The sequence below is a fragment of the Anolis sagrei genome, chromosome 2, assembly GCF_037176765.1.
Source record: "Anolis sagrei isolate rAnoSag1 chromosome 2, rAnoSag1.mat, whole genome shotgun sequence".
NCBI classification, from domain to species: domain Eukaryota; kingdom Metazoa; phylum Chordata; class Lepidosauria; order Squamata; family Dactyloidae; genus Anolis; species Anolis sagrei.
Genome location: NC_090022.1, coordinates 165,866,596 through 165,889,720, shown reverse-complemented (window position 1 = coordinate 165,889,720; position 23,125 = coordinate 165,866,596). Strand labels below are relative to the sequence as shown.

The following is a 23,125-nucleotide window of genomic DNA, read 5'->3' as shown; positions in this document are numbered from 1 at the left end:
GTTTCTATATGCTAAATGCCACACATGTAATCAAATAGACAACAATGCCCATTATCAATATCCTCATGGAATACATCATAAAATTTCTCCTCCTGCATTTTTCAGAATGCATTCATGCCACACAGAGTTAACAGCTGCTATTGTCATAATTTGCTTCCAAACCTTATATAAGGGGACTCAGATTTTTTAGTCCAATGTGACAAAGAAAATTGAATAATACACAAGTACATATGGTTTATTTTTGAAAGAGGAGTGCTTGCACTCTAGTCCTTCCAGTATTCCTTAAGTAATGAAATAATGCCCAAGGGACCCCTGGAAAATATCACATCCTCTTGAGAGACAGACACCACAACAGGGATCTCTAGCATTATTATTTTTTAAATCTCAAGCACAACAGAGACATTATATTTAACCCGGAAAGCACCCCTCCCACTGAGAACTGGGAGGGTTCTCCAAAGAGTCCTCCAATTTCTTTTTGTGAAAGGGAACTAAACCAGATACACACCCAAAATGGACTACTGGAAGATGGACCATTGGAAAGAACTAAGGGCAAACCTACATAAATACAGTTTTGCTCCCTTGTAATCATTTTTAAATTAAGTAATTTAGGTTGCACCCCCACTTTTTCTACACTGTATTTCAAATAAGTAATAACCTAATATATATTTATCAGAAATATTTAAAGCTTTTGACAACTATTCTTATTAACAGTCCTAGTTATTAGGTTCTTGTGGGTTTTTTCGGGCTATAGGGCCATGTTTTAGAGGCATTTAGAGGCATTTCTACTGACGTCAGGAGAAATGCCTCTAGAACATGGCCCTATAGCCCAAAAAAACCCACAAGAACCTAGTGATTCCAGCCATGAAAGTCTTCAACAATACAGTCCTAGTTATGTTGAAATAATTATGAACATTGCAGTAGTTTTCACAGCAAAATTTAGAAGACAATTCAGCACTCTCTGACACTGAAAGTGGTAACAGGCAATGAATATTAACAAAAACAGCTCTGTGCTGACAAACATTTCTGCTCATGGAAAATTTGTACAGAGAGCTGTAAACAGATGGGGGATGACTATTCTGATTACTCTGTAGTGATCAAAATGTCATTTGCATAGTGTCATCTTAAAGGTGTGACTCCAAAACTCTATTATCCTATTGTAACTGTTTTCCCAGTAGACTAATCCAATGCAATAATCTATTTAAACTGTGACCACTTAATGATACTAAATGCTATTTTCTCTCTCTCTCTTCTATGAATATGTGTAGCTATCTTACATCTTCTTTAAAAAGACCATTCCTTGCTTTGACTTGGTGTGTCCCTCAATGATCTCGGAAAGGGCTCTTGTTCATCAATAGCCATCATATAACTGGAGTGAGTAAGAGGCTAAACGCAGAGCCTTATACATGCACAGCGCACAGGTCTGCTACTGAAATACGGCTTTGCCCTCTCCTCCTTACTATGGACTTCATCACATTAGGAAATAATCAGTTTCTATCAGTATGCATCCTGTAGTTTTTTCTGACTGAATGCAGATGAGATGCATACTGGCCCAATCACACCCAAATACTATTATTCTTAAGGGTTGCTGTAAGTTTTTCGGGTTGTATGGCCATGTTCCAGAAGCATTCTCTCCTAACGTTTCACCTGCATCTATGGCAGGCATCCTCACAACCTCTGAGGATGCCTGCCATAGATGCAGGTGAAACGTCAGGAGATAATGCTTCTAGAACATGGCCATACAACCCAAAAAACTTACAGCAACCCAGTGATTCCAGCCATGAAAGCCTTCAACAACACATATGATTCTTAACTTCAGAAAATGCTGTGCTTTGTTCCATCACGCTGCAAAAGACTGGCTCTTCCCAACTGGTTCACAAAACCCCCAATGTCACTACATGATCTTTTAAAAAAACTTATTTTTCTAAATCTGCGCAATGACGTGGTAAATGCATTCCCCTGATTGCTACCTTCTGGCGCAGAATACAGAGATCTATCATACCAAATATCTTTCTGTTACACTAATTATGGAGACCAGAGTTCGAATTCCCACTCAGCCATGTATACCTACAAGTAAGTCACAACCTCTCAGAGGAAGGTAAAAATAACCCCCCTCTGAAGAAATCTTCCCAAGAAAACCACTTATGTTCACATTAGAGTCACACCACAACAACTTGAACAGAATGGAAGAAGGCTCCTATAATGACTACCCAACATTTTTCAAGGTGGTTTGTACACAAATGACAAATAAGCAAGAATAAGAGAGGCCAAGTCTATGCAGAAAGAGTGGCTTGAAAGTTAACTTTCTTTCAAAAACCTCAATTGAAGGGAGATAGGGAATTCAAAAGAGTCCAGCAATATTTCTACCTGTATCAGTGGTTCTCAACCTGTGGGTTGAGATGTTTTGGCCTTCAACTCCCAGAAATCCTAACAGCTGGTAAACTGGCTGGGATTTCTGGGAGTTGCAGCCAAAACACCTGGATACTCCCAGGTTGAGAACCACTGATCTAGATGCATCAAGATAAAAAGAATGTACCCACTCCATTTGCTTCCTATAGAAGCAATCTGCGATCATATTACTTTTGTTTCCTTCTCTACCAGGTCCATAAGCGCAGAGTTATGGAGGGCGTAGATTAGGATTGCTCTATTTGTGGTGTAGAAATACTGTAAATACTGTACTTATCCAACCACGCTAAAAAAAATCTGCACAATAATTGCTTTCCTTTTGCAAATTTATGGGGCCCTTTTACATGAAAATTGAAACGCACAGCATCATTGCCTTATATCTTCTGCCAGCCCCTGCCATTTTGCCCCCAGCCTCATTCAGATGGCTGCTACTGGTCTGGGTGAGCTAAGCGCTGCTTCATGCTTCCCTTGCCTCCCCAATGGGCCCACAGCGCTAGTAAAAAAAAATCATGCAAACAAGATAAAACTTCCAAGTTAAAGCAAAAACAATATCTTGTGCATGCAGAGAAAATTCTAAAAAATAGTAAAAGAAAATCTTTTTTCCCAAAATTAAAACTTCAAAAACTGGCTGAGCATTACACTCAATGGCTCCGTAGATTTGGTGAAATATGGTATAGTAATATCTTGTCTTAAATATTGTAGTAAAAATTCTCAAGCAAAACCGCACAATTCATTTTCTCTTCACTTATGCCTTCAGGAAAGGCGGTTTTCTTTTTCTTCTCCACTCCCTTGTGCCAGGCCTTTACATCTCTAGGGATAACAGAACTCAGACCAATATTCTGCTACCTTTGCCCTAGTCAGAAGTAGGAAAAAAATCTCTTCCTTTCCCCTAATAGTGTATAACAGCCCAAAAACAGTTATAACATACCATTCTTTAAAAGGGATAATGTAAATAGCTGCAAAATATGAACAAGATGAATTAATCTAACTGCAATTCCCGAGCAAACTAAAACATTTAACCCTGGTAATAATAAGGTAAGTCACCGATATTTATTATATAAGTTTGTCGACTAATCCACTTCATGACTGTCCAGGGGCATATCTTACCTTTCTATACTAAGCTTAATTTGTTTGCCTTCATCCAATCCACTATTGCTAGTTAACGATTTAAAACCAAAAGAGCATCCTGCAGAGGAGTGGTGTCAAACTTGTGGCCCTCCAGATGTTTTGGATTTCAGTTTTCAGAATTCCTGGCTGTTGGACAAGCTGGCTAGGACATCTGAAAGTTGGAGCCCTAACATCTGAGGGAGCACAAATTTAACATCTCTGCTTTAGTGGTCAGTAGAAAATAAAAAGAAGTTGGTTATTAACACTATTCTGGTAATATCAAATCATGTTTATGATTAACGGCTTGGAAGCAAGGGAAAGTCCTGCAGGATACCAGAGGCCAACAACCAAGGAGTTAAACAAGAATTCCCTAGAATCACCTTTTAAGCACACTTTTCTAGAAAAGAACATAATCGCTGTAAAAGAGTATCTCTAAGGGTGCACCTACACCATAGAATTATTGTAGTTGAATAGCTCTTTAACTAACATGGTTCAATCCTATGGAATCATGGGAGTTGTAGTTTTTCAAGGACTTGAGCCTGCCTTGCCTAAGTGCTGGTGTTTCATCAAACTACAACTTCCAGGATTCTACAGCATTGCACCAGGGCAGTTACAGTGTCAATATATTCTCAAAGCCCTCTTTCAACAGGACACTATGGTTAACAGTATTGAAAAAGGCAAAAAAGTTCAATGGAACCAACAGGTGCATTCACCACATGAAGGTGATCAAACAATATCTACATCCAATCTGGGCCTAAAATAAGAGTGAAATGGATCCAGAATCTATTTCATCCAAGAACTCCTGGAGCCGCAATACCACAATTCACTCCACTAGTTTGGCCAAAAAAAACCCTGGACACCAGTTGATAATAGTGATAGAATCATAGAATTGGAAGACTCTACAAGGAGCATTTAGCTAACTCCCTGCCAGGCAGAAATATACTGTACAGCTAAGATACTCGAAGAAGATGCCTCTCTAACCTGTTTCAGATAAGAGTCACAAAGGGGGAGAGTCTGGTACCCTTCACAGTACTCTATTTTCACTATTAAATTGATCTTAACATCAGGAAGTTCTTACTAATGTTTAGGTAAAATACTTTTCTTGAATCTCCAGAGAACAACCCCCTTGAATATTTAAATATGGCTATCAAAAGGCCCTTCTCTCAGAGCCCTTCCACACAGTCATATAACCCAGAATATCAAGGCAGAAAATCCCACAATATCTGCTTTGAACCAAGGGCCCTTCCACACAGCCCTATATCCCAGAATATCAAGGCAAAAAATCCTACATTATCAGAGTGTGGATTCAAATAACCCAATTCAAAGTAGATATTGTGGGATTTTCTGCCTTCATATTCTGGGATATTTATTATTATTTATTTAAAACATTTATATTCCGCCCTTCTCACCCCACAGGGGACTCAGGGCGGAGCACAACATATATAGGGCAAACATTCCATGCCAGGACATAAGACCATAAATATATACAAACATTAAAATCACTTATATTCACATTAAAAGTTGCTTTAAAACCATCTCAGGACACCATTTTGCCTCATTGCACTGCCCCAAAGGCTTGGTCCCACAGCCAGGTCTTCACCATCCTTCAAATATAGGGCTATGTGGAAGGGCCCTCAGTTATCTGAGTCCACACTACTATATATTCCAGTTCAAAGCAGATAATGTGGGATTTTATTCAGCTGTGTGGAAGGGGCCTCAATAGTCTCCTCTCATGCTTAGTTCCACAAGCCATTTCCCATAGGCCTTTGTTTCCAGACCATCTTGGTTACCCTCCTTTGGACATATTCCAGCTTGACAATGTCCCGATTAAGTTATAGTGTCCAAAACTGAACCCAGTATTCCAGATGAAGTCAGACCACCACCAAATAGCATTCCACTATTATTTTCCTTACTCCTGATGAGGTCATCTAAAAGCCACTGGCTTTTCTGACTGCTGCATCACCCATTGATTCATATTTATATTCTATGAAGATTCCTACATCATTTCCACACATTTTGCTGTCAAGCCAGGTGGTACATTCGCACATTTCATTTTCTTTGCCTAAATATAGAACCATCAATTTCTCCTTGATTATATTCATTTTGTTAGTTTAAGTCCAACACTCCAGCCCTTGAAGGTCATTTCAGACTATTTTCTTGACCTTGATCCTGAGAGATCTAGGAAGGAAGTGGGGAAGATTATGGAGGAAGGATTCCAAAACAGCCATTTCTGATCTACACTGTGAAGCCAGCCAAATCATGGGTTGACATTATGTCGGTTGGTAGACAGCTGGTCATGTGTCCACTATCTCCCCTTTGGAGTGCTCAGGAGTAAGACCTGAGAGGGGAAGAAGGCGGTAGTCAAGATACTAAAGGAATTGATGCAAGTGATAACTGAGAAGCCCATTGAGATAGCAATAACTAAATGGTCTGAGGGCAAAGATGGGATGGGTTTCAAACCCTGCTTGGTCTTCTTTGTATGCTTCTTCTTTACCAGACTGTCCAGGTCCAAAAGACCGGCCAGGCATCGGTGGTCTCTAGGTTCTCATCAAAGGGATGATATTTCTTCAATCTCCGCAGGGCTGATTCATGTAGTGATGGTTTTATTGCGACTTGGACCAACAAAGTGGATGAAGGGGTCAAAGCTGATCACAAGAATGGTGGTGGTGCAAAAGAGGCAGTCAGTACCAAAGATACTGGTAGTATTGTCTTAGGCTGAATTAAGTGAATCAAAGAGGCCAGTGGTGCTAAAATCATCTTCGGTGGTACTGAAGGTTTTAGGACCCAGGGTCTTGGAAGATTTCACTAATTTTATTGGCTTTGCTGGTAAATTTGGTGCCGAAAACATTTTCACAGAGGGCTCTTAGGAATGTCTCCCAATTTCTTCAAACCTGGAGAGTAAATGCCAGGCAATGAGAAGATGGGTGAAACACGTAAGTCTCGCCTAGACAAAGTTGGTGCTCATTCTGGGTGCCAGTATCGGTGATTTTATTTCCACATTCTAAACATTTCTTGAAATTTGTGGTAGAAGATATAAGGAAGCCATAAGACTGTAAGTAACCCAAGTCGTGAATACAAAAAGAGAACCAGCCATAATATAGTCTGGGGTTGGATAACCAGAGGCAGCCAACACGGCAAACTGGGGTCAGGCACCAGAAAACAGGAGAGTTGTAAATGCTGTCTAAAGACTGAGAAGACACAAGGTTCATATCATGTTTCTATTGCAGCAGAGGACAAAATGGAACTGGGATTTTGGCAGCAACCACTTTCATATGTTAACTGGGAGTTTGGACAGGGTAACTTCTAAAAAATGAATATCTAGAATTCTGTAATGTTCTGAAGGTACTCTGCCATTTGTGTGATTCACAGAGACTACAAAGAAAAAAAGCATTACATAGTCGTAAGAGTAGAATGGAATGCAACAGGATCCAAAAAAATTGAAAATCAGGACCCTCGCTCTAAAATTGCAAAGGTCTCCATAAGGTCATTCAGAACTTTACAATAGACAGTGCATATGAGAAACATGAAGCTTTCATCATTTCTATTATTCCAATTCTATGTGTGAAAGTAATACATCCATCTCAGCCAGTTTTCCAGGATTCCAAATTCTGAGAAGACTTCTTTAGTTATATGTGCAGTAGTATGACTGTGTGCCACAAAAACACAGAAAAGTTTCTAGCTAGCTAAAAGAGAGAGAGTATTGGAATGAAGTAGAATTAAAGAAATGGTGGCTGAGCGTAGACATTAAAGAAGGAGGGCAGAACTATCTAGGAGGTTCAGGTCCATATGTGTGCTTCAGAGAGTCCAAAGAATCATAGATTAGGAAGAGACCACAAGGGCCATCCAGTCCAACATCATTCTGCTGCGCGGGAATACACAATCAAAGTAATCTTGAAAGATGGCTATCAAGCCTCTGTTTAAAAACCTCCAGGAAGGGAACGTCACCAAAGTCAGAGACAGCATATTCCACTGTCAAACAGCTCTTACCACCAGGAAGTTCTTTTTGATGCTTAGATGGAAATTCTTTTCATGCTGTTTCAGTTTACTGTTCCATCTCACTGGAGCTGTAGAAAACAACTGCAACTCCTCCTCAATATGTCATTTTTCTGAAATATTTAAATGTGGCTATCACGTCTCTCTTTTCTCCAAGCTAAAAGTTACTGATAGTTTCTACCCATTTAAACTTATTTTTACTCTGTCATTTAGCATAGTTACTAGCAGCAGAAAGAAATATTGAGTACCACTACAGCATAGAATAAAAAAACTCATAGTCTAAATACACTAATGGCACCTGATCCTCTCTGATCTCAGAAATTAAGCAGTGTCAATGAGCACCAGGTGCTCTAGGACAGGCCTACACAACATGTGACCCTCTCAAGGATTTGGTATGGCCCACAGAGACTGTGGGAGAGTTCACATGCAGCGCTACAGGAGAATAAAAGTGAACCCGCCATTATCCCCTCCAAGGGTTTTACCTCTACACATAGCCAACAGGAAATTGAAAATTACCTGGGAAGGGAAAGAACTTGAACATAGTTTCCATCCTAAATATCTTGGTGTCACCTTAGATCGAAAACGAACATATAGGAAACACTACATGAACACCAAGCACACCAAGTAGCTGGATGCAATAACATCCTACGGAAACTTACTGGCAGCACATGGGGTGCAGAACCAAAATTAATAACAACATCAGCCCTGGCCTAAGACAAGGCAACTCAACTGTCAAGTATGCTTGCCCTGTTTGGCACAAGTATGCCCGCACGAAACAGGTGAACACAGTATTGAATGAAACATGCTGAATAATCACACGATGTCTTGAACCTACACCTGTTGATAAACTCTACAAGCTAGCTGACATTCCCCCCAATGTGTGATGAGAAGTTGCTGCTAAATGTGGGAGAAATAAGGTTGAACACTGTGAAAGCCATCCACTGCATGGCTAGCAGACTTCTCCCAGTAGACTTTTATCAAAGAAAAGATTCATGAAAACCACCACTCCTCTTAACATTCCCCCAGCAACAGCAAAAATATCCCTCTGTGCAGCTAAACCAGGAAATCCCAATTGGATGGCCCCCCACGAGTCTTCCTCCAGGGGCAAACCAAGAATGGGCAACTTGGAAGTCCCTGAACAGACTCAGAAGCGGAGTGGCCAGATCAAGACAGCCTGGCAAAATGGCAGTACCTAAAAGAATCTTCCACCTTGTGTGATTGTGGAGTAGAACAGACAACTCCACATTTGTATGCTTGTCCGCAATGTCCTGTCTCATGTACAGAGAAAGAATTGTTTGAGGCTACAGACAATGCGGTCGCTGTTGCCCATTTTTTGTCAAAAGTTATTTAGCTGCTTGTGCTCCTTCGATTTTTATCAGTTTTATACTAATTTATGCAATGCTTTTGATACAAAATAAATAACCTCTACAAATTTCCTTTTTGTATGCACCAAAATTACCAAACTAATAAAGGGGGCGCAACCAATAGACCCAGTCAGGCTGTTAGAAGTGTTGGGTCTCAGTTGGGAACTGGGAAGGTTGCTGGACTCAGGTTGGAGTAGTGGGGAGCTGGGATGAAATCTTAAGCGGTATCGACCCTTATTTAGGAAGGCTGTTCTCTCAAGCTTCAGGTTATGTTAAAATTTAACATTAGATTGGCCATTTTAAAGAGAAAAGGAGGCGGCAAAGAAGACGGGCCTCAGTTCTGCCACTCTTTTCTTCTGTTGTCTCTTTCTCATCCAGCAGAAAAACCGCTAACTCTGCATGTTCACTTTTGAGGGAGAAACTTGGCTATGTTGCTCTTCCTTTTTCTTTGCATCTAGGTTGTCCCTGACGTCTTTTCCTCTTCCACCAACTCCACACCATTCATTTTCCTCACTTGTGCAGGAGCAACATAGCTTCACCATGAAGTTATTGTGGGGTCTTCACAATGAAGCTAAGGTTCTCCCTCACAAATTAAAGAAATTAAGGGCTCAAAGCTGGCGGTTTTCCCTCTATAGGAGAAGGAGACATCAGAGGCATCTGAGAAACAAAAGAAAGGAAGAGCAGCAGAGGCAAGAGCCGAGGCACTTCTTCTTTCCCTCAGAAAGAGTAGAGAGGAGGGGAGGAAATTGAGATTGCACTTTAAAAACAAACTTTGGGTTCCTTTACTAAAGGATTTCTAAAGGATTCTTTGGCCCATTTATTTATAAGAGGAACTGGGATTACCTTTTCTTTTAGAACTACAGATAATTTCAATGTTTACACCTGACTTGGCTTTTTCAGGACATGAACTCACAAGTAAATCTCAACCAATGTATATAATTAGCTTCCTGATCAAGATTCTTAGTCAGCACTAAACGTGAGCTTCAAATTTGTTTTTTATCTGGAATTTGAATAATGTGATTCCATATGCCAAAGATTTAATTCCACTGCTTTGTCTGACATTTTACATCTTTGGGGGTTTACATAAATCCCAGACCAGACAAGAGAAATTCAAGCAAAATATGTGTGCCATCCTTCGCAATCTAAAAAGTGAACTACAAATGAGTGAGCTGATTGAAAGTACTAATGGTGAAATCAGATGCACAAAGGAACTCTATTGGTCCCAGAGCATAAAAATTACAAATCCTAAGAGCCGTCGCAAACTAGGTTCCTGCGGGAGAAAACCTTGCTAGCAAGTCCTTGACATCATGAGCCTGCGCCTCTCTCCCCGCCCCTTTCTCTTTGCCAGCGTGGTTTTTCCTTTGCTAGGGCAGCATTGCCCGCATTTTCTCTCAGTTGAATTCTGCCAACTGAGAGAAAATGCGGGCAATGCTGCCCTAGCAAAGGAAAAACCACGCTGGCAAAGAGAAAGGGGCGGAGAAAGGGGCGGGGAGAGAGGCGGAGTCTCGTGACGTCAGGGACATGCTAGCAAGGTTTTCTCCCGCAGGAACAGAGTTTGCGACGGGCCTAAGCGATGAACAAGACACTTTAGGCCTTTCAAAGTCACTTTTGTTACAGAATATACACTGAATTAAAGTAGAAAGTAAGTATGTTACAACTGTGGCCCCATCTACGCTAACTATTTAATGCAGTTTCAAATAGGTATTGAAGAAAGTGGTTTCACTTTCTAGGAAATCATGGAACCAGCTTGGTATAGTGATTACACAAACCACACATATTAAGGTCTTTCTTTCATGCTCTTTTCTGGGAGTTTGTTATCTGGCTGCCACTATATGACGCAAGCTTCAAACTGTATTAAATAGTCAGTGTAGACAGGGCAGTCATCAGCAGACTTGCAAACAATGACTGGAATCCTGTTGGTTAGCCCTAGTGAAAGATCCATTGCATTAATGGTTGGACAATTAGTCATCAAATAGGTAGATCTAGGTGATTTAATAGGCGTAGTCTAACCAGGACTAACAATAAGATTTAGGTCTATGTACCCAAGATCTGCCAGAAGCCATGTTAAGTGTCCTTGCTTGCAGTCAAAAACAGCTATGACAAAAATTCTTCTGACAAATGCATTGTATTTTACCTTCACACAACCACAGCTGGAACATAGTTCTACCAAGTAGAAAACATGGTAACATTTTTATCGGCCTGAGACTAGCAGAAAGTAACTAGCCAAAAATCGAATGTAGGTCAGCATCATTTGACAGAAAATGTAGGGTTGCAGAATAAAACCAGTAGTATACCATATGTAACACGTTTTTGTTTGCAAAAGTATCTGTAGTGTTAAAGTGGCAAGCTTTGTCTGCAAAGTGACAGCTACAAAGTGTGCCCCTTTGTGTTTGTGCCCTTAACAGGGTTTTTTTTTTTTTACTGGAATAAAAATGATCTCAGGATGCCATTAACACTAGATTATCCTGTAAATAAATAAAAACTGCTGTTTCCCTTCAGATGTTTGTGTGTTCAGATATTTAACAAACTGAGGAATTCACAACAAAGTTTTTTTTTATTTCAATTGGAAAGAAGGCTCTAAAGCTAATGTTTCAGGTCTACAAACTATACAAGTCAAATGTTTTCTGGCTCTGGGTGAAGCACATTAAAATATCTTCCACTCAACATTCACAAAGTATCTTGTGGCAATGGGACAGTTGTATCTCTCTGAAATGCTTGAGAATTCATGTGGACATAAAATATCCCAGAGGTTATTCAATCCAACTTTTCTGTCAATTTGGAGGAGGCTTAATAATGTTGTAGACACAAGGTGCAGCTATACTGTAGAATTAATGCAGTTTGACACCACTTTAACTAGGCAGCCACCATGTTGGGGCTATGGAATCATGGCAGCTCTAGTTTTGCAAGGAATTTGGCTGTTCTTTTCCGAACTACAACTCCCATGATTTCATAGCTGAACCATGGCAGTTAAAGCTGCATTTAATTCTACAGTGTAGGTGTACCCATATGTACACAAGTACAAATCAAGAATACAAAAAGTATGTACCTTACTGAGATTGTCACAAATGTAAAAACCATGATCTAAATACCAGGTGCTAGTTACAAACTGGGTGCGCCTATTGAGTTACTACTGCATGGCAATGCAATGCTCTAAATCAGTAGTTCTCAACCTGAGTCCCCAGATGTTTTGGCCTTCAACTCCAAGAAATCCTAACAGCTGGTAAACTGGCTGGTGATTGTAACCCGAATGGGGCCTAGAATGCCTGCAGTATAAATCTGAATAAAAAATAAAAAGAAAGTGGAAAATAATATGAATAAGTAATTGCTATTGGAAATTTAGACCAGGGTAATGTGGCACAGAATATGTCATGACCACACTGGAACATAATAAATCCCTGCTTTTAAACAAGAATTAAAAGACAAAGGTCATTTCATGCCATGCCTCAAATGCCAGGCAAATGGTCATTAAGCAAATGGAAAGCTCCTCCACCAAGATTTAAATGCAGATATCAGAGTATCTCAAATTCACCTTCATCAAGATGGCCCTCTTGGCATTTGGTGCAGATATTAAGTATTACCCCACCCAATCTACAAGCCATTGATTTTATCGCAACTACAACCTGACCCACAAGACTGTTAGTTGCAAATACACCTACATTTAGAACCTGCCTGCAATCTTACATTGTTCGTATTAATTTATGTTTTTAAGCTCTTCTAGACAAGAGAACTTATAGAATTAAGAAAAATAACTTTTAAGTTTAGAAAAAAACTGGAAACCATATCCTGGCATTGTGGTGTGCAGCTTTATCCAACTAGTGCATTTAATATTTCAAGAACAAAGACTTTCTTTAAAGACAGTTTGTGCTTTACACTGAAATCACATCTAAATCACACACAACAGAACTCAGCAAGGCATGCTTCTATGTTGAAATTGTAAGATTACACTTTTGTATGTAAAATAGTTCTAAATTGTCAATGGAAGAAACACTATAAAGACACTACTATAAGAAGCGACATCAAAGTTCTGGCTAACAATAGATATTAATATGCATTTGGTTTTAACTACTATTGTCAACTTTAATTTTCAACAGAATAAAATTAACCAAACAAATGTCACTGAAATGAATGGTTCACCTTTTAAAATTGTTTGCTAAGGAGTTTAATTGTTTCAGTTACTGTGATTATTTCAATTGTTTCCATTATCTAATTAATTTTTAATTTTGAAGGATATTAGCCGCCTTAAGCAATATTTTTAATAGAAAGGCAGGGCAAAATACAATAATATAAATGAAAATGTATAAATCCATATGCTGTGTTGTTAAACTGGTGGTAAATTGGACTACAATTTCTCAAGGGTCTGCACAAATTAAATATGTGCAATGTTCCTGTGCTTTTTTGAACTAAAATGTAATTTTCGAACTGTGTTACATTTTTCTCTCAGTAAATGTAGCAATTTCATGAAAATCTTGACTGCAATAAAAAAAATCAGAATTGGTCCACAGCTCATCCATACCTAAAAGAACCAACTCCTTCCATCTGATTTTGGAATCTAAGCAGGGCCAGACCTGGTTAATACCTGGACAACAGACTACCAATGAGTATGGCTCAGGTCCAGGGCATTTGGCAGATTGTATCTCCCTATAGGAACCTGTTCAGGCCCTGAGATCCTCAGGAGAGGCCCTTCTCTTGGTCCCATCACTACTGAAAGAAAGACAGATATACTTTTTGGTAGCAGCCCTTGACTCTGGAACTCCCTGAAATCCTTCCAGTGGTAGGCTACAACATTCCCATTCAGGAAGACTTTCAAGGAACAATTTATTTAAGATGGAATCAGGGGTGGGGTGAAGTGTTGTATGTATTTTAATCTGTTTTTTTACTATTTTTTTATATAGTCCTAGATGTGAGTGTTTATGTTTTAGGTATGATAATGGTAATTGGTACTCTTTTTTTTGGTTTTGTGAATAATTTAAGGGAAGAAAGCAGAATACAAATTATAATTATTATTCCTTCTTCAAGAAAACCCTTTGAAATTCATGTCACACCGTAAGCAGGTAATTTGTACTGTTTTTAGTTCTGTGAATAATTTAAGAGAAGAAAGCAGAATATAAATTATTATTATTATTATTTCTGTAGGAAAATGCTTTGAAATTCATGTTGTCGCCATAAGTCAGCAGGCAATTTGAAGCAAATATGTATCTGGCCATTACAATGTAGCACCTAAACCCTTAGGCCAGTGGTTCTCAACCTATGAGTCCCCAGGTGTTTTGGCCTACAACTCCCAGAAATCCCAGCCGGTTTACCAACTATTAGGATTTCTGGGAGTTGGACGCCAAAACATCTGGGGACCCACAGGTTGAGAAGCACTGCCTTAGGCCTTCTTGGCCTGTGGAACTCGCTTCCCAATGAGTTAAGATCGGCTTCATCCCTCCTGTCTTTTAGGAAGAAACTTAAGTCGTGGTTTTGGGACCAGGCTTTTGGACAGTAGGCATAAATAGTGCTTTGGATATGGATGCCAAATGTGCCAAATGTCAAAATGCCAAATTGTGCCAAATGTAAGCCGTTCTGAGTCCCCCTTCGGGGGTTGAGAAGGATGGGGTAGAAATGCTCGAAATAAATAAATAATACTGAATTTGTGGCAGAGACACTTGGTACTTCAAAGAAATGGGGAGGAGACTGACACCTGGCTGACAGGTAATGCTTAGCTTGGAGGATGACACATTCTGCAGGCTTCTTGCCATCCAGTCCGATCCAATCTTTAATTCAGGCTGAACATATCTGAGAAATAAATGGGTTGAAATGCTGCCACGTTTCCAACTGGCAGCAACAATCCTTAAAAGAAACCTATATCGAGCTGTGACTCCATTGGAGGGGATTTTAAGCAAATATCTCTGTGACAGGGTTGTTGTAGGTTTTTTCGGGCTATATGGCCATGTTCTAGAGGCATTCTCTCCTGACGTTTCGCCTGCATCTATGGCAAGCATCCTCAGAGATAGTGAGGTCAGTTTCACAGAAGGTTTTTAACCAAAATGTAAAGATTTGTACAATCGACCACACTTTGGGTACAGATTATTTTTCCTATAGGGGACCGCCTTTTCCTATAGGGACCGCCTTAGGCCAATAGAAACAACACAGATACATTATTATTATTATTAGGTTCTTGTGGGTTTTTCGGGCTATATGGCCATGTTCTAGAGGCATTTTCTCCTGACGTTTCGCCTGCATCTATGGCAAGCATCCTCAGAGGTAGTGAGGTCTGTTGGAGTTAGGAAAAGTATTATTATTATTATTATAAATTATAATAAATGACTTTCTCTGTACCGCCCATCTCCCAATGTATGCATAATGGGATAGCCCATTAAAACCTCCTCAACAGCATGCATAACTAAGTCAGTAATTTTCCACATCTCGGTAAGCAGGCAGGTACCTCTCTCTCTCTCTGGAATGAAATGAGCCCACAGGCCGCGCCTCAGAAAGGCGACTGATTCCGTCAAGCTGAGGCCACCATCCATTAGTGCAGTGGTTCTCAACCTGGGGTCCCCAGATGTTTTTGGCCTACAATTCCCAGAAATCCTAACAGCTGGTAAACTGGCTGGGGTTACTGGGAATTGTAGGCCAAACACATCTGGGGACCCAAGGTTGAGAACCACTGCATTAGTGGTTATCAACCTGGGGTCCCCAGATGTTTTTGGCCTACAATTCCCAGAAATCCTAACAGCTGGTAAACTGGCTGGGATTACTGGGAATTGTAGGCCAAACACATTTGGGGACCCCAGGTTGAGAACCACGCATTAGTGGTTCTCAACTTGGGGTCCCCAGATGTTTTTGGCCTTCAGCTCCCAGAAATCCTAACAGCTGGTAGACTGGCTGGGATTTCTGGGAGTTGGAGACCAAACAAATCTGGGGACCCAAGGTTGAGAACCACTGCATTAGAGGTTATCAACCTGGGGTCCCCAGATGTTTTTGGCCTACAATTCCTTGAAATCCTAACAACTGGCTGGGATTTCTGGGAGTTGGAGGGCAAAAACATCTGGGGACCCAAGGTTGAGAAGCACTGAAGGATTTCCCTGACTCACTGCTTCTGAAATGGGGCCGTGAACGGGCGGGGAAATGGCAGGCCAGAGAAAGAGAGAGAGCCAAAGGCAGGCAGGCCGGCATCTGACGGCCACGTCCTCAAGGGGCTGATTGTGAATCAAAGAGGGGAGGGGGGCGAGGGAGAGGCAAGGAAGGAAGGAAGGAAGGAAGGCCTCCCCCTTCCGAGGCCTGTGTGTACTCACGGCTGACTTTCATGCTGCCGAAGGCGGAGGGCTGCTGCACGGGCTTGCAGCTCTCGGCGAAGGAGGTGGTCCTGGGCCGGCCCGACATGGTGGCTGCCTTCCCTCCGCTCCCGGCCTCCTGCCCTTCCTCCTCCTCTTCCTGCTGCTGCGCTCCTTGCCGGGCCCTCAGGTGGCGAGCGAGGAAGGCGGGCAGGGCATGCAGAGCCGGGGCCCGCCCTTCCCCCGCTCTCGAAGAGGAAGGAAGGGATGGAAGGGAGGAAAGGGGCACGCCTCGTTCTCTCTCTCAGGCCTCACCGGGGGCCCGCCATCCTCCTCCTTGGAAAGAGCGGAAGCGGCGTCGAGAAGGCCTTCCTTCCCCGGCAGCCAGTCACAGGAGGAAGAGAGAGAGAAAATGAGAGAGAGTGGGCCCTTCTTCCTTCCCTCAGCGTGGAGGCAGGGACTATTTCTCCCGGCGGAAGAGCACTAGCGCCTCAATTAAAGGGCGGGGGGGAGCTGTGGTGGGAGGAAGGGAAGGAAGGAAGGAGAGAGAGAGAGAGAGCAGGAAGCGGCTGGGGAGGCGAAAGGGCGCGGGGCGGCGGCCTGGCAGCGGGCGGCTCCTCCCTCCTCAGGCCTGGCTCCCTTTCTTCCTGGTGCTGGCGGTGCTGCTGCTGTTGCTGCTGCGGCGGCGGCTCATGGCGTCCCCGCGGCGGGCGAGGAGGGGCGGCTGAGGCGGAGGGCGCTGCAGTGCGGCTGGAGGACAACGAGAGCGGCGGGGCCGGCCATGGCGGCGGGGCGCGAGTCTCCTCCTCCTCCTCCTCTTTCCCTCCCTCTCTTCCCCTCCTCCTCTTCCCCTCACTCCCTCTCTCTCTCTCTCTCTCTCCTGCTGCTGCTTCTGTGGGCGGCGTCAGGGGCTCCTCCCTCTCTCCCTCCCGCCTGCCCGCGCGCGGCCCCGCCTCTCCGCCCGAGTTCCTTTGTCCGCTGCGGCGTGGTGGTGGTGGTGGAAGCAGAGGGGCCGTTGCGGTCTTGCGCGCGCTCCCTCGCGAAAAGGAGGCGCAAGGTGGCGCGAGGATAGAGCAGCCTTCCGCCAGGCCTTCAGGGAGCGCTGCGGCCCTCGCTCGCGCTCTCTCTCTCTTTCAAGCCAAGGCTTACGCAATCTCGCTAAGCGCCCTCCGTGAACGCCAAGCCGAACACCCGAGCCTGGCCGAACCCGAGTGCGATCGGCGGCCCAATCAGAAAGGTTTCTTCTGCGCAGGGCCCGCCCCCCTTCCCCCCCCCCCCCCGGCACGGCGTTTGCAGCCAATCATAGGAGGGGAAAAAAACCCGAACCGTCCACCCCTTCCCTTCCGGCATCCAATAGGAAGGCTCTGTCCCTAAATTGTCTCTAGGAAGGAACAATGGGGCGACCCGACGTTTCCCACGATGGAAGGACAGGGCCGAAGAAGAGCTGAGGCAAAGGAGGCGGGGCTTGGACCCAGGAAGAGCCGCCCTCCTCCGCCCCATGTCGCCAGCCAGGCTCAGCGGAGAAGGGAAAAGAAGGAGTCAGCTTGATGCGGGCATGGTTCCGGGCGGAGGCAGGGAGGGAGGGGGGTGGTGAAGAGAAGCGCCACTTCTGATTGGCTCCTCGTTGCCAATGCTCCGCGGCGTGAGGGGAGCCCTCCTCAGAGGCGCAGGTGCCTCCAGGCTGCCCCTCCCCCCCCCCCCGCGGGTCGCGCGCCTCGCCTCTGAGGGAGGCAGGGAGGGGCGCCTCGCGCGCCCGCCCGCCTTCCTGCGGAGGGGAAGCAGTGGGAGCCCGGCCCGTGAGGATGGGCTGCCCCTGGTTTATTGTTATCTCAGGGCCCATTGGGTCAAGTGGCCTGAACCCAGTGGCAAAGGGGCCGGCCCTTTGAGTTACCCTGGTTGAACTGAAATGGGGACTGGCTGAGGCCTTGGCTCCTGGCAAAGCCCGGCCCCGCCCAGCCCCGCCCCGCCCATGAGGGACAAGGCAGGCCTCTGCTTGGCTAGGCCTGGTAGCCCTGAATGCAGTTGGCTCTGAGGACGCAGATGTCATATGCTGGTTCTTAACAGTCAGGCCTGTAACTGGGGGAGGGGGGGGGGAGGTGTTAGGGATTCAACCCCCCCCCCCCCCCCAAATTTCAGGTATTTATTTGTCGTGTCAGAGCAACCAGTCATAGAATCAAAGAGTTGGAAGAGACCTCATGGGCCATCCAGTCCAACCCCCTGCCAAGAAGCAGGAATATTGCATTCAAATCACCCCTGAAAGATGGCCATCCAGCCTCTGCTTAAAAGCTTCCAAAGAAGGAGCCTCCACCACACTCCGGGGCAGAGAGTTCCACTGCTGAACGGCTCTCACAGTCAGGAAGTTCTTCCTAATGTTCAGATGGAATCTCCTCTCTTGTAGTTTGGGTTGGGCTTTATTTCCTGAAGTATGGACTGGTTGGATCTTCTCACTGTCCAAGGCACTCTCAGAACTTTCCTCCAGCACCAGAGTTCAAAAGCATCTATCTTCCTTCGCTCAGCCTTCCCTGTGGTCCAGCTCTCACATCCATAGGTTACTATGGGGAATACCATTGCTTTAACTATGCGGATCTTGGTTGCCAGTGTGATGTCTCTACTTTTCACTATCATATCGAGATTGGACATTGCTCTCCTCCCAAGAAGTAAGCGTCTCCTGATTTTCTGGCTACAGTCTGCATCTGCAGTAATCTTTGCTCCTAGAACTACAAAGTCTGTCACTGCCTCTACATTTCCCCCGTCAATTTCCCAGTTGTCAATCATTCTTGTTGCCATAATCTTTGTTTTTTTATGTTTAACTGCAACCCAGTTTTTGCGCTTTCTTCTTTCACCTTGATTAGAAGGCTCCCCAGCTCCTCCTCGCTTTCGGCCATCAAAGTGGTATCATCTGCATATCTAAAGTTGTTAATGTTTCTTCCAGAAATTTTTACCCCAGCCTTGCATTTGTCAAGCCCTCTCACAGTCAGGAAGTTCTTCCTCATGTTCAGATGGAATCTCCTCTCTTGTAGTTTGAAGCCATTGTTCCGCGTCCTAGTCTCCAAGGAAGCAGAAAACAAGCTTGCTCCCTCCTCCCTGTGGCTTCCTCTCACATATTTATACATGGTTATCATATCTCCTCTCAGCCTTCTCTTCTTCAGGCTAAACATGCCCAGTTCCCTAAGCCGCTCCTCATAGGGCTTGTTCTCTAGACCCTTGATCATTTTAGTCGCCCTCCTCTGGACACATTCCAGCTTGTCAATATCTCTCTTGAATTGTGGTGCCCAGAATTGGACACAATATTCCAGATGTGGTCTAACCAAAGCAGAATAGAGGGGTAGCATTACAGTCCATTATATATTACATTTCTAACAGAACAGAACTTCTTGGGAGGAGAGCAATGTCCAGTCTCGATAAAATAGTGAAGAGTAGAGACATCAGACTGGCAACAAAGATCCGCCTGGTCAAAGCCATGGTATTCCCTGTAGTCACCTACAGATGTGAGAGCTGGACCTTAGGGAAGGCTGAGCAAAGGAAGATCAATGCTTTTGAGCTGTGGTGTTGGAGGAAAGTGCTGAGAGTGCCTTGGACTGCGAGAAGATCCAACCAGTCCATCCTCCAGGAAATAAAGCCCGGCTGCTCACTGGAAGGAAGGGTACTAGAGACAAAGTTGAAGTACTTTGGCCACATCATGAGGAGACAGCAAAGCCTGGAGAAGACAATTATGCTAGGGAAAGTGGAAGGCAAAAGGAAGAGGGGCCGACCAAGGGCAAGATGGATGGACGGCATCCTTGAAGTGACTGGACTGACCTTGAAGGAGCTGGGGGTGGTGACGGCCGACAGGGAGCTCTGGCGTGGGCTGGTCCATGAGGTCACGAAGAGTCGGAGACGACTGAACGAATGAACAACAACAACAGAACAAAGCAAACAGACAGAAAAATACACATCTTGTGAGTTTGGTAGTTGGTTAAATGTCCTTTGACCAGTATCTGGCCACTTGGAGTGCTTCCAGTGTTGCTGCAAGAAGGTCCTCCATTGTGCATGTAGCAGGGCTCAGGTTGCATTGCAGCAGGTGGTCTGTGGTTTGCTCTTCTCCACACTCGCATGCCGAGGATTCCACTTTGTAGCCCCATTTCTGAAGGTTGGCGCTGCATCTCGTGGTGCCAGAGCGCAGTCTGTTCAGCGCCTTCCAAGTCGCCCAGTCTTCTGTGTGCCCAGGAGGGAGTCTCTCATTGGGTATCACCCATGGATTGAGGTGCTGGGTTTGGGCCTGCCACTTTTGGACTCGCGCTTGCTGAGGTGTTCCAGCGAGTGTCTCTGTAGATCTTAGAAAACTATGTCTAGATTTAAGTCGTTGGCGTGCTGGCTGATACCCAAACAAGGGATAAGCTGGAGATGTCTCTGCCTTGGTCCTTTCACTATTGGCTGCTACTTCCCGGCAGATGTCAGGTGGTGCAATACTGGCTAAGCTATGTAATTTCTCCAGTGGTGTAGGGCGCAGACACCCCGTGATAATGCGACATGTCTCATTAAGAGCCACATCCACTGTTTTAGTGTGGTGAGATGTGTTCCACACTGGGCATGCGTACTCAGCAGCAGAGTAGCACAGCGCAAGGGCACATGTCTTCACTGTATCTGGTTGTGATCCCCAGGTTGTGCCAGTCAGCTTTCGTATGATATTGTTTCTAGCATCCACTTTTTGCTTGAAATTTCAGGTTAAAAAAAACCTGGTTTACTCATGAATGTTAACTGGTTAACCAAATCCCCATGCTAAGTCTATGAGATGGGAAAAAAATCAAGAGTCCCTCCAGATTGGATTACTGTAATGCGCTCTACGTGGGGCTGCCCTTGAAAACCGCCCGGAAATTTCAACTGGTCCAACGGGCTGCGGCCAGGTTGTTAACTGGTGCTCCTTACAGAGAGAGGTCAACCCTCCTGTTTAAGGAGCTCCATTGGCTGGCTGCCGTTCATTTTCCGGACCCAATTCAAGGTGCAGGTGCTTACCTACAAAGCCCTAAATGGTTTGGGACCCGCCTACCTGCGTGACCACATCTCCGTTTATGAACCCACACGATCTCTCCGATCATCTGGTGAGGCCCTGCTCACAATCCCACCTGCGTCGCAAGCGCAATTGGTGGGGACGAGGGACAGGGCCTTCCCCGTGGTGGCCCCCCGACTCTGGAACTCTCTCCCTAAGGATATCAGACAAGCCCCAACATTGGCAGTCTTTAGGAAGAGCTTGAAGATGTGGTTGTTCCAGTGTGCCTTCCCAGAATAGCATCATGTCCCAAATGCACTTTACTAGAGATTTAAGATTGTCTGCACACCGCACCTATCTCCAAAAACCAATCCATCTCACCTGTCATGTTCAGAATTTTAAAATTTTAATCATTACATTTGGCCCGGCCTTAGTTTTTAAATGTGTCATGGTGTTAATGTCTAATGTTTATTGCTATTGTTTTAATGTTTATTGCTTGTTTTATGAGTTTATTTATTGTTGTATTTGTTATGCTGTTGTTTTTTGTTGTGTTGGGCCTCAGCCTCTTGTAAGTCGCACCGAGTCCTTCGGGAGATGTTAGCGGGGTATAAATAAAGGTTTATTATTATTATTATTAACTCTGCAAGCAAATATTGACTATTTATTCACACAGTCATTACTTGCAGCAATAGCCAATGCAGTGAAGCAACCAAGTTTGGGAGGGGGTTTTTGAATGTTTTCATTAAGGAGGCCAGACTTGGTGGAGGTGGTTGACAGGAGCGGAGCTGCAGGCTATTGAAGGCTGCTCTGCCCCCTGCTGTGCTCTTTGCTTCAGTGTGAGCTAGAAGGCAGGTTTCAACCCTCCCCCAAATTTCAACCCCCCTCCCCCAAAGAATTTTCTGGCTATGGCCCTGACAACAGTTCTGTGGATTTCGAGGAGGCACAAATAAAAGGAGAAGCATGTGGAGAGGAAAGCGCATCAAACCAACCCTTGACCTGACCCCTTCCACCTGGAAACCTACTTCATGGAAACTCCTAAATCTTCATCAAAGGTAGCTATGTGGTCCTTCCACTTGCCTGTAACCCAGGTCCCTTCCACACAGCTGTATACAGTCCGCATTGAATTGGATTACATGGCAGTGTGGACTCGGATAATCCAATTCAAAGCAGACGTTGTGCCTTAATATTCTGGGTTATATGGCTGTGTGGAAGAGCCCACAGTTGGTAAATTCGACCCCAGGACTAAGCTGTCACTGCTCATCTGTTGGAGCGAGTGAGACATAGAACATATATGAAAGATCTGACCCAAACATTAGTTTGGTTAGATCACAGAAACCACTAGTTCAGAAGTATGCAGGGACGCTTGGCTCAGCAGAACTTCCTGGAATTGTGCCCTATAAACTGGGTTAGTGATAGAGCCCTGGAGCCAAAGACCCTTTCTACACTGCCATATAATCCAGATTATCAGATAATCCACATTGCCTGATTTATTTATTTATTTCAAATATTTGGACCTCGTCCTTCTCAACCCCTGGAGGGGGACTCGGGGCGGCTTTCAGCTGGCAACAATTAGATGCCCCCCATATACAAACAAATAAAACAGTTACATAGTAAGTAAAATATTCAATTAAATTAACATCCATTTAAAATAGTACTAAACAGGTTGGCCATATCTAAATCCGAATTGTACGACCAATGACTTAGTCCGAAGCCTGTCCATAGTCCATTTTCCGTAGCATTGTCGTCATCATCTACACTGACACATAATCCAGTTCAAAGTGAAGTTATGGATTAGGGTTCAATGCGACACAGTTTGCTGGCTAGGTCTGCTGTAGCCTCACTAAGACTGGTCTTATAGATGGCTTATAGTCCATCCTGCTGTGGGATGTTTGTACATAGGGATCCCATAGTCATAGCCCTCTCACATGTTCTAAAGGGCAGGCCTTTATTGGTCTACAGCAAATCTCCAAATTTTAAGAACTCGCAACAAGGTATATAATGTGGATGATAATACAAGTACAAAACCCGGCAACATACCC

At 44.1% G+C, this 23,125-nt stretch overlaps 1 protein-coding gene across 2 annotated transcripts in view; it reads right to left on the bottom strand.

The window, feature by feature from the left end:
• Positions 1 to 17,345, bottom strand: part of GSK3B (glycogen synthase kinase 3 beta) — an 89,408-nt gene extending 72,063 nt beyond the window's left edge. For both annotated transcript variants that reach the window (XM_060763396.2, XM_060763397.2), the window contains exon 1: positions 16,142 to 17,345. In XM_060763396.2, the coding sequence (XP_060619379.1) occupies positions 16,142 to 16,229 (88 nt within the window). In that variant the 5' untranslated portion in view covers positions 16,230 to 17,345. The remainder of the gene's footprint in view (positions 1 to 16,141) is intronic.
• Between the last annotated feature and the right edge of the window lie 5,780 nt (positions 17,346 to 23,125).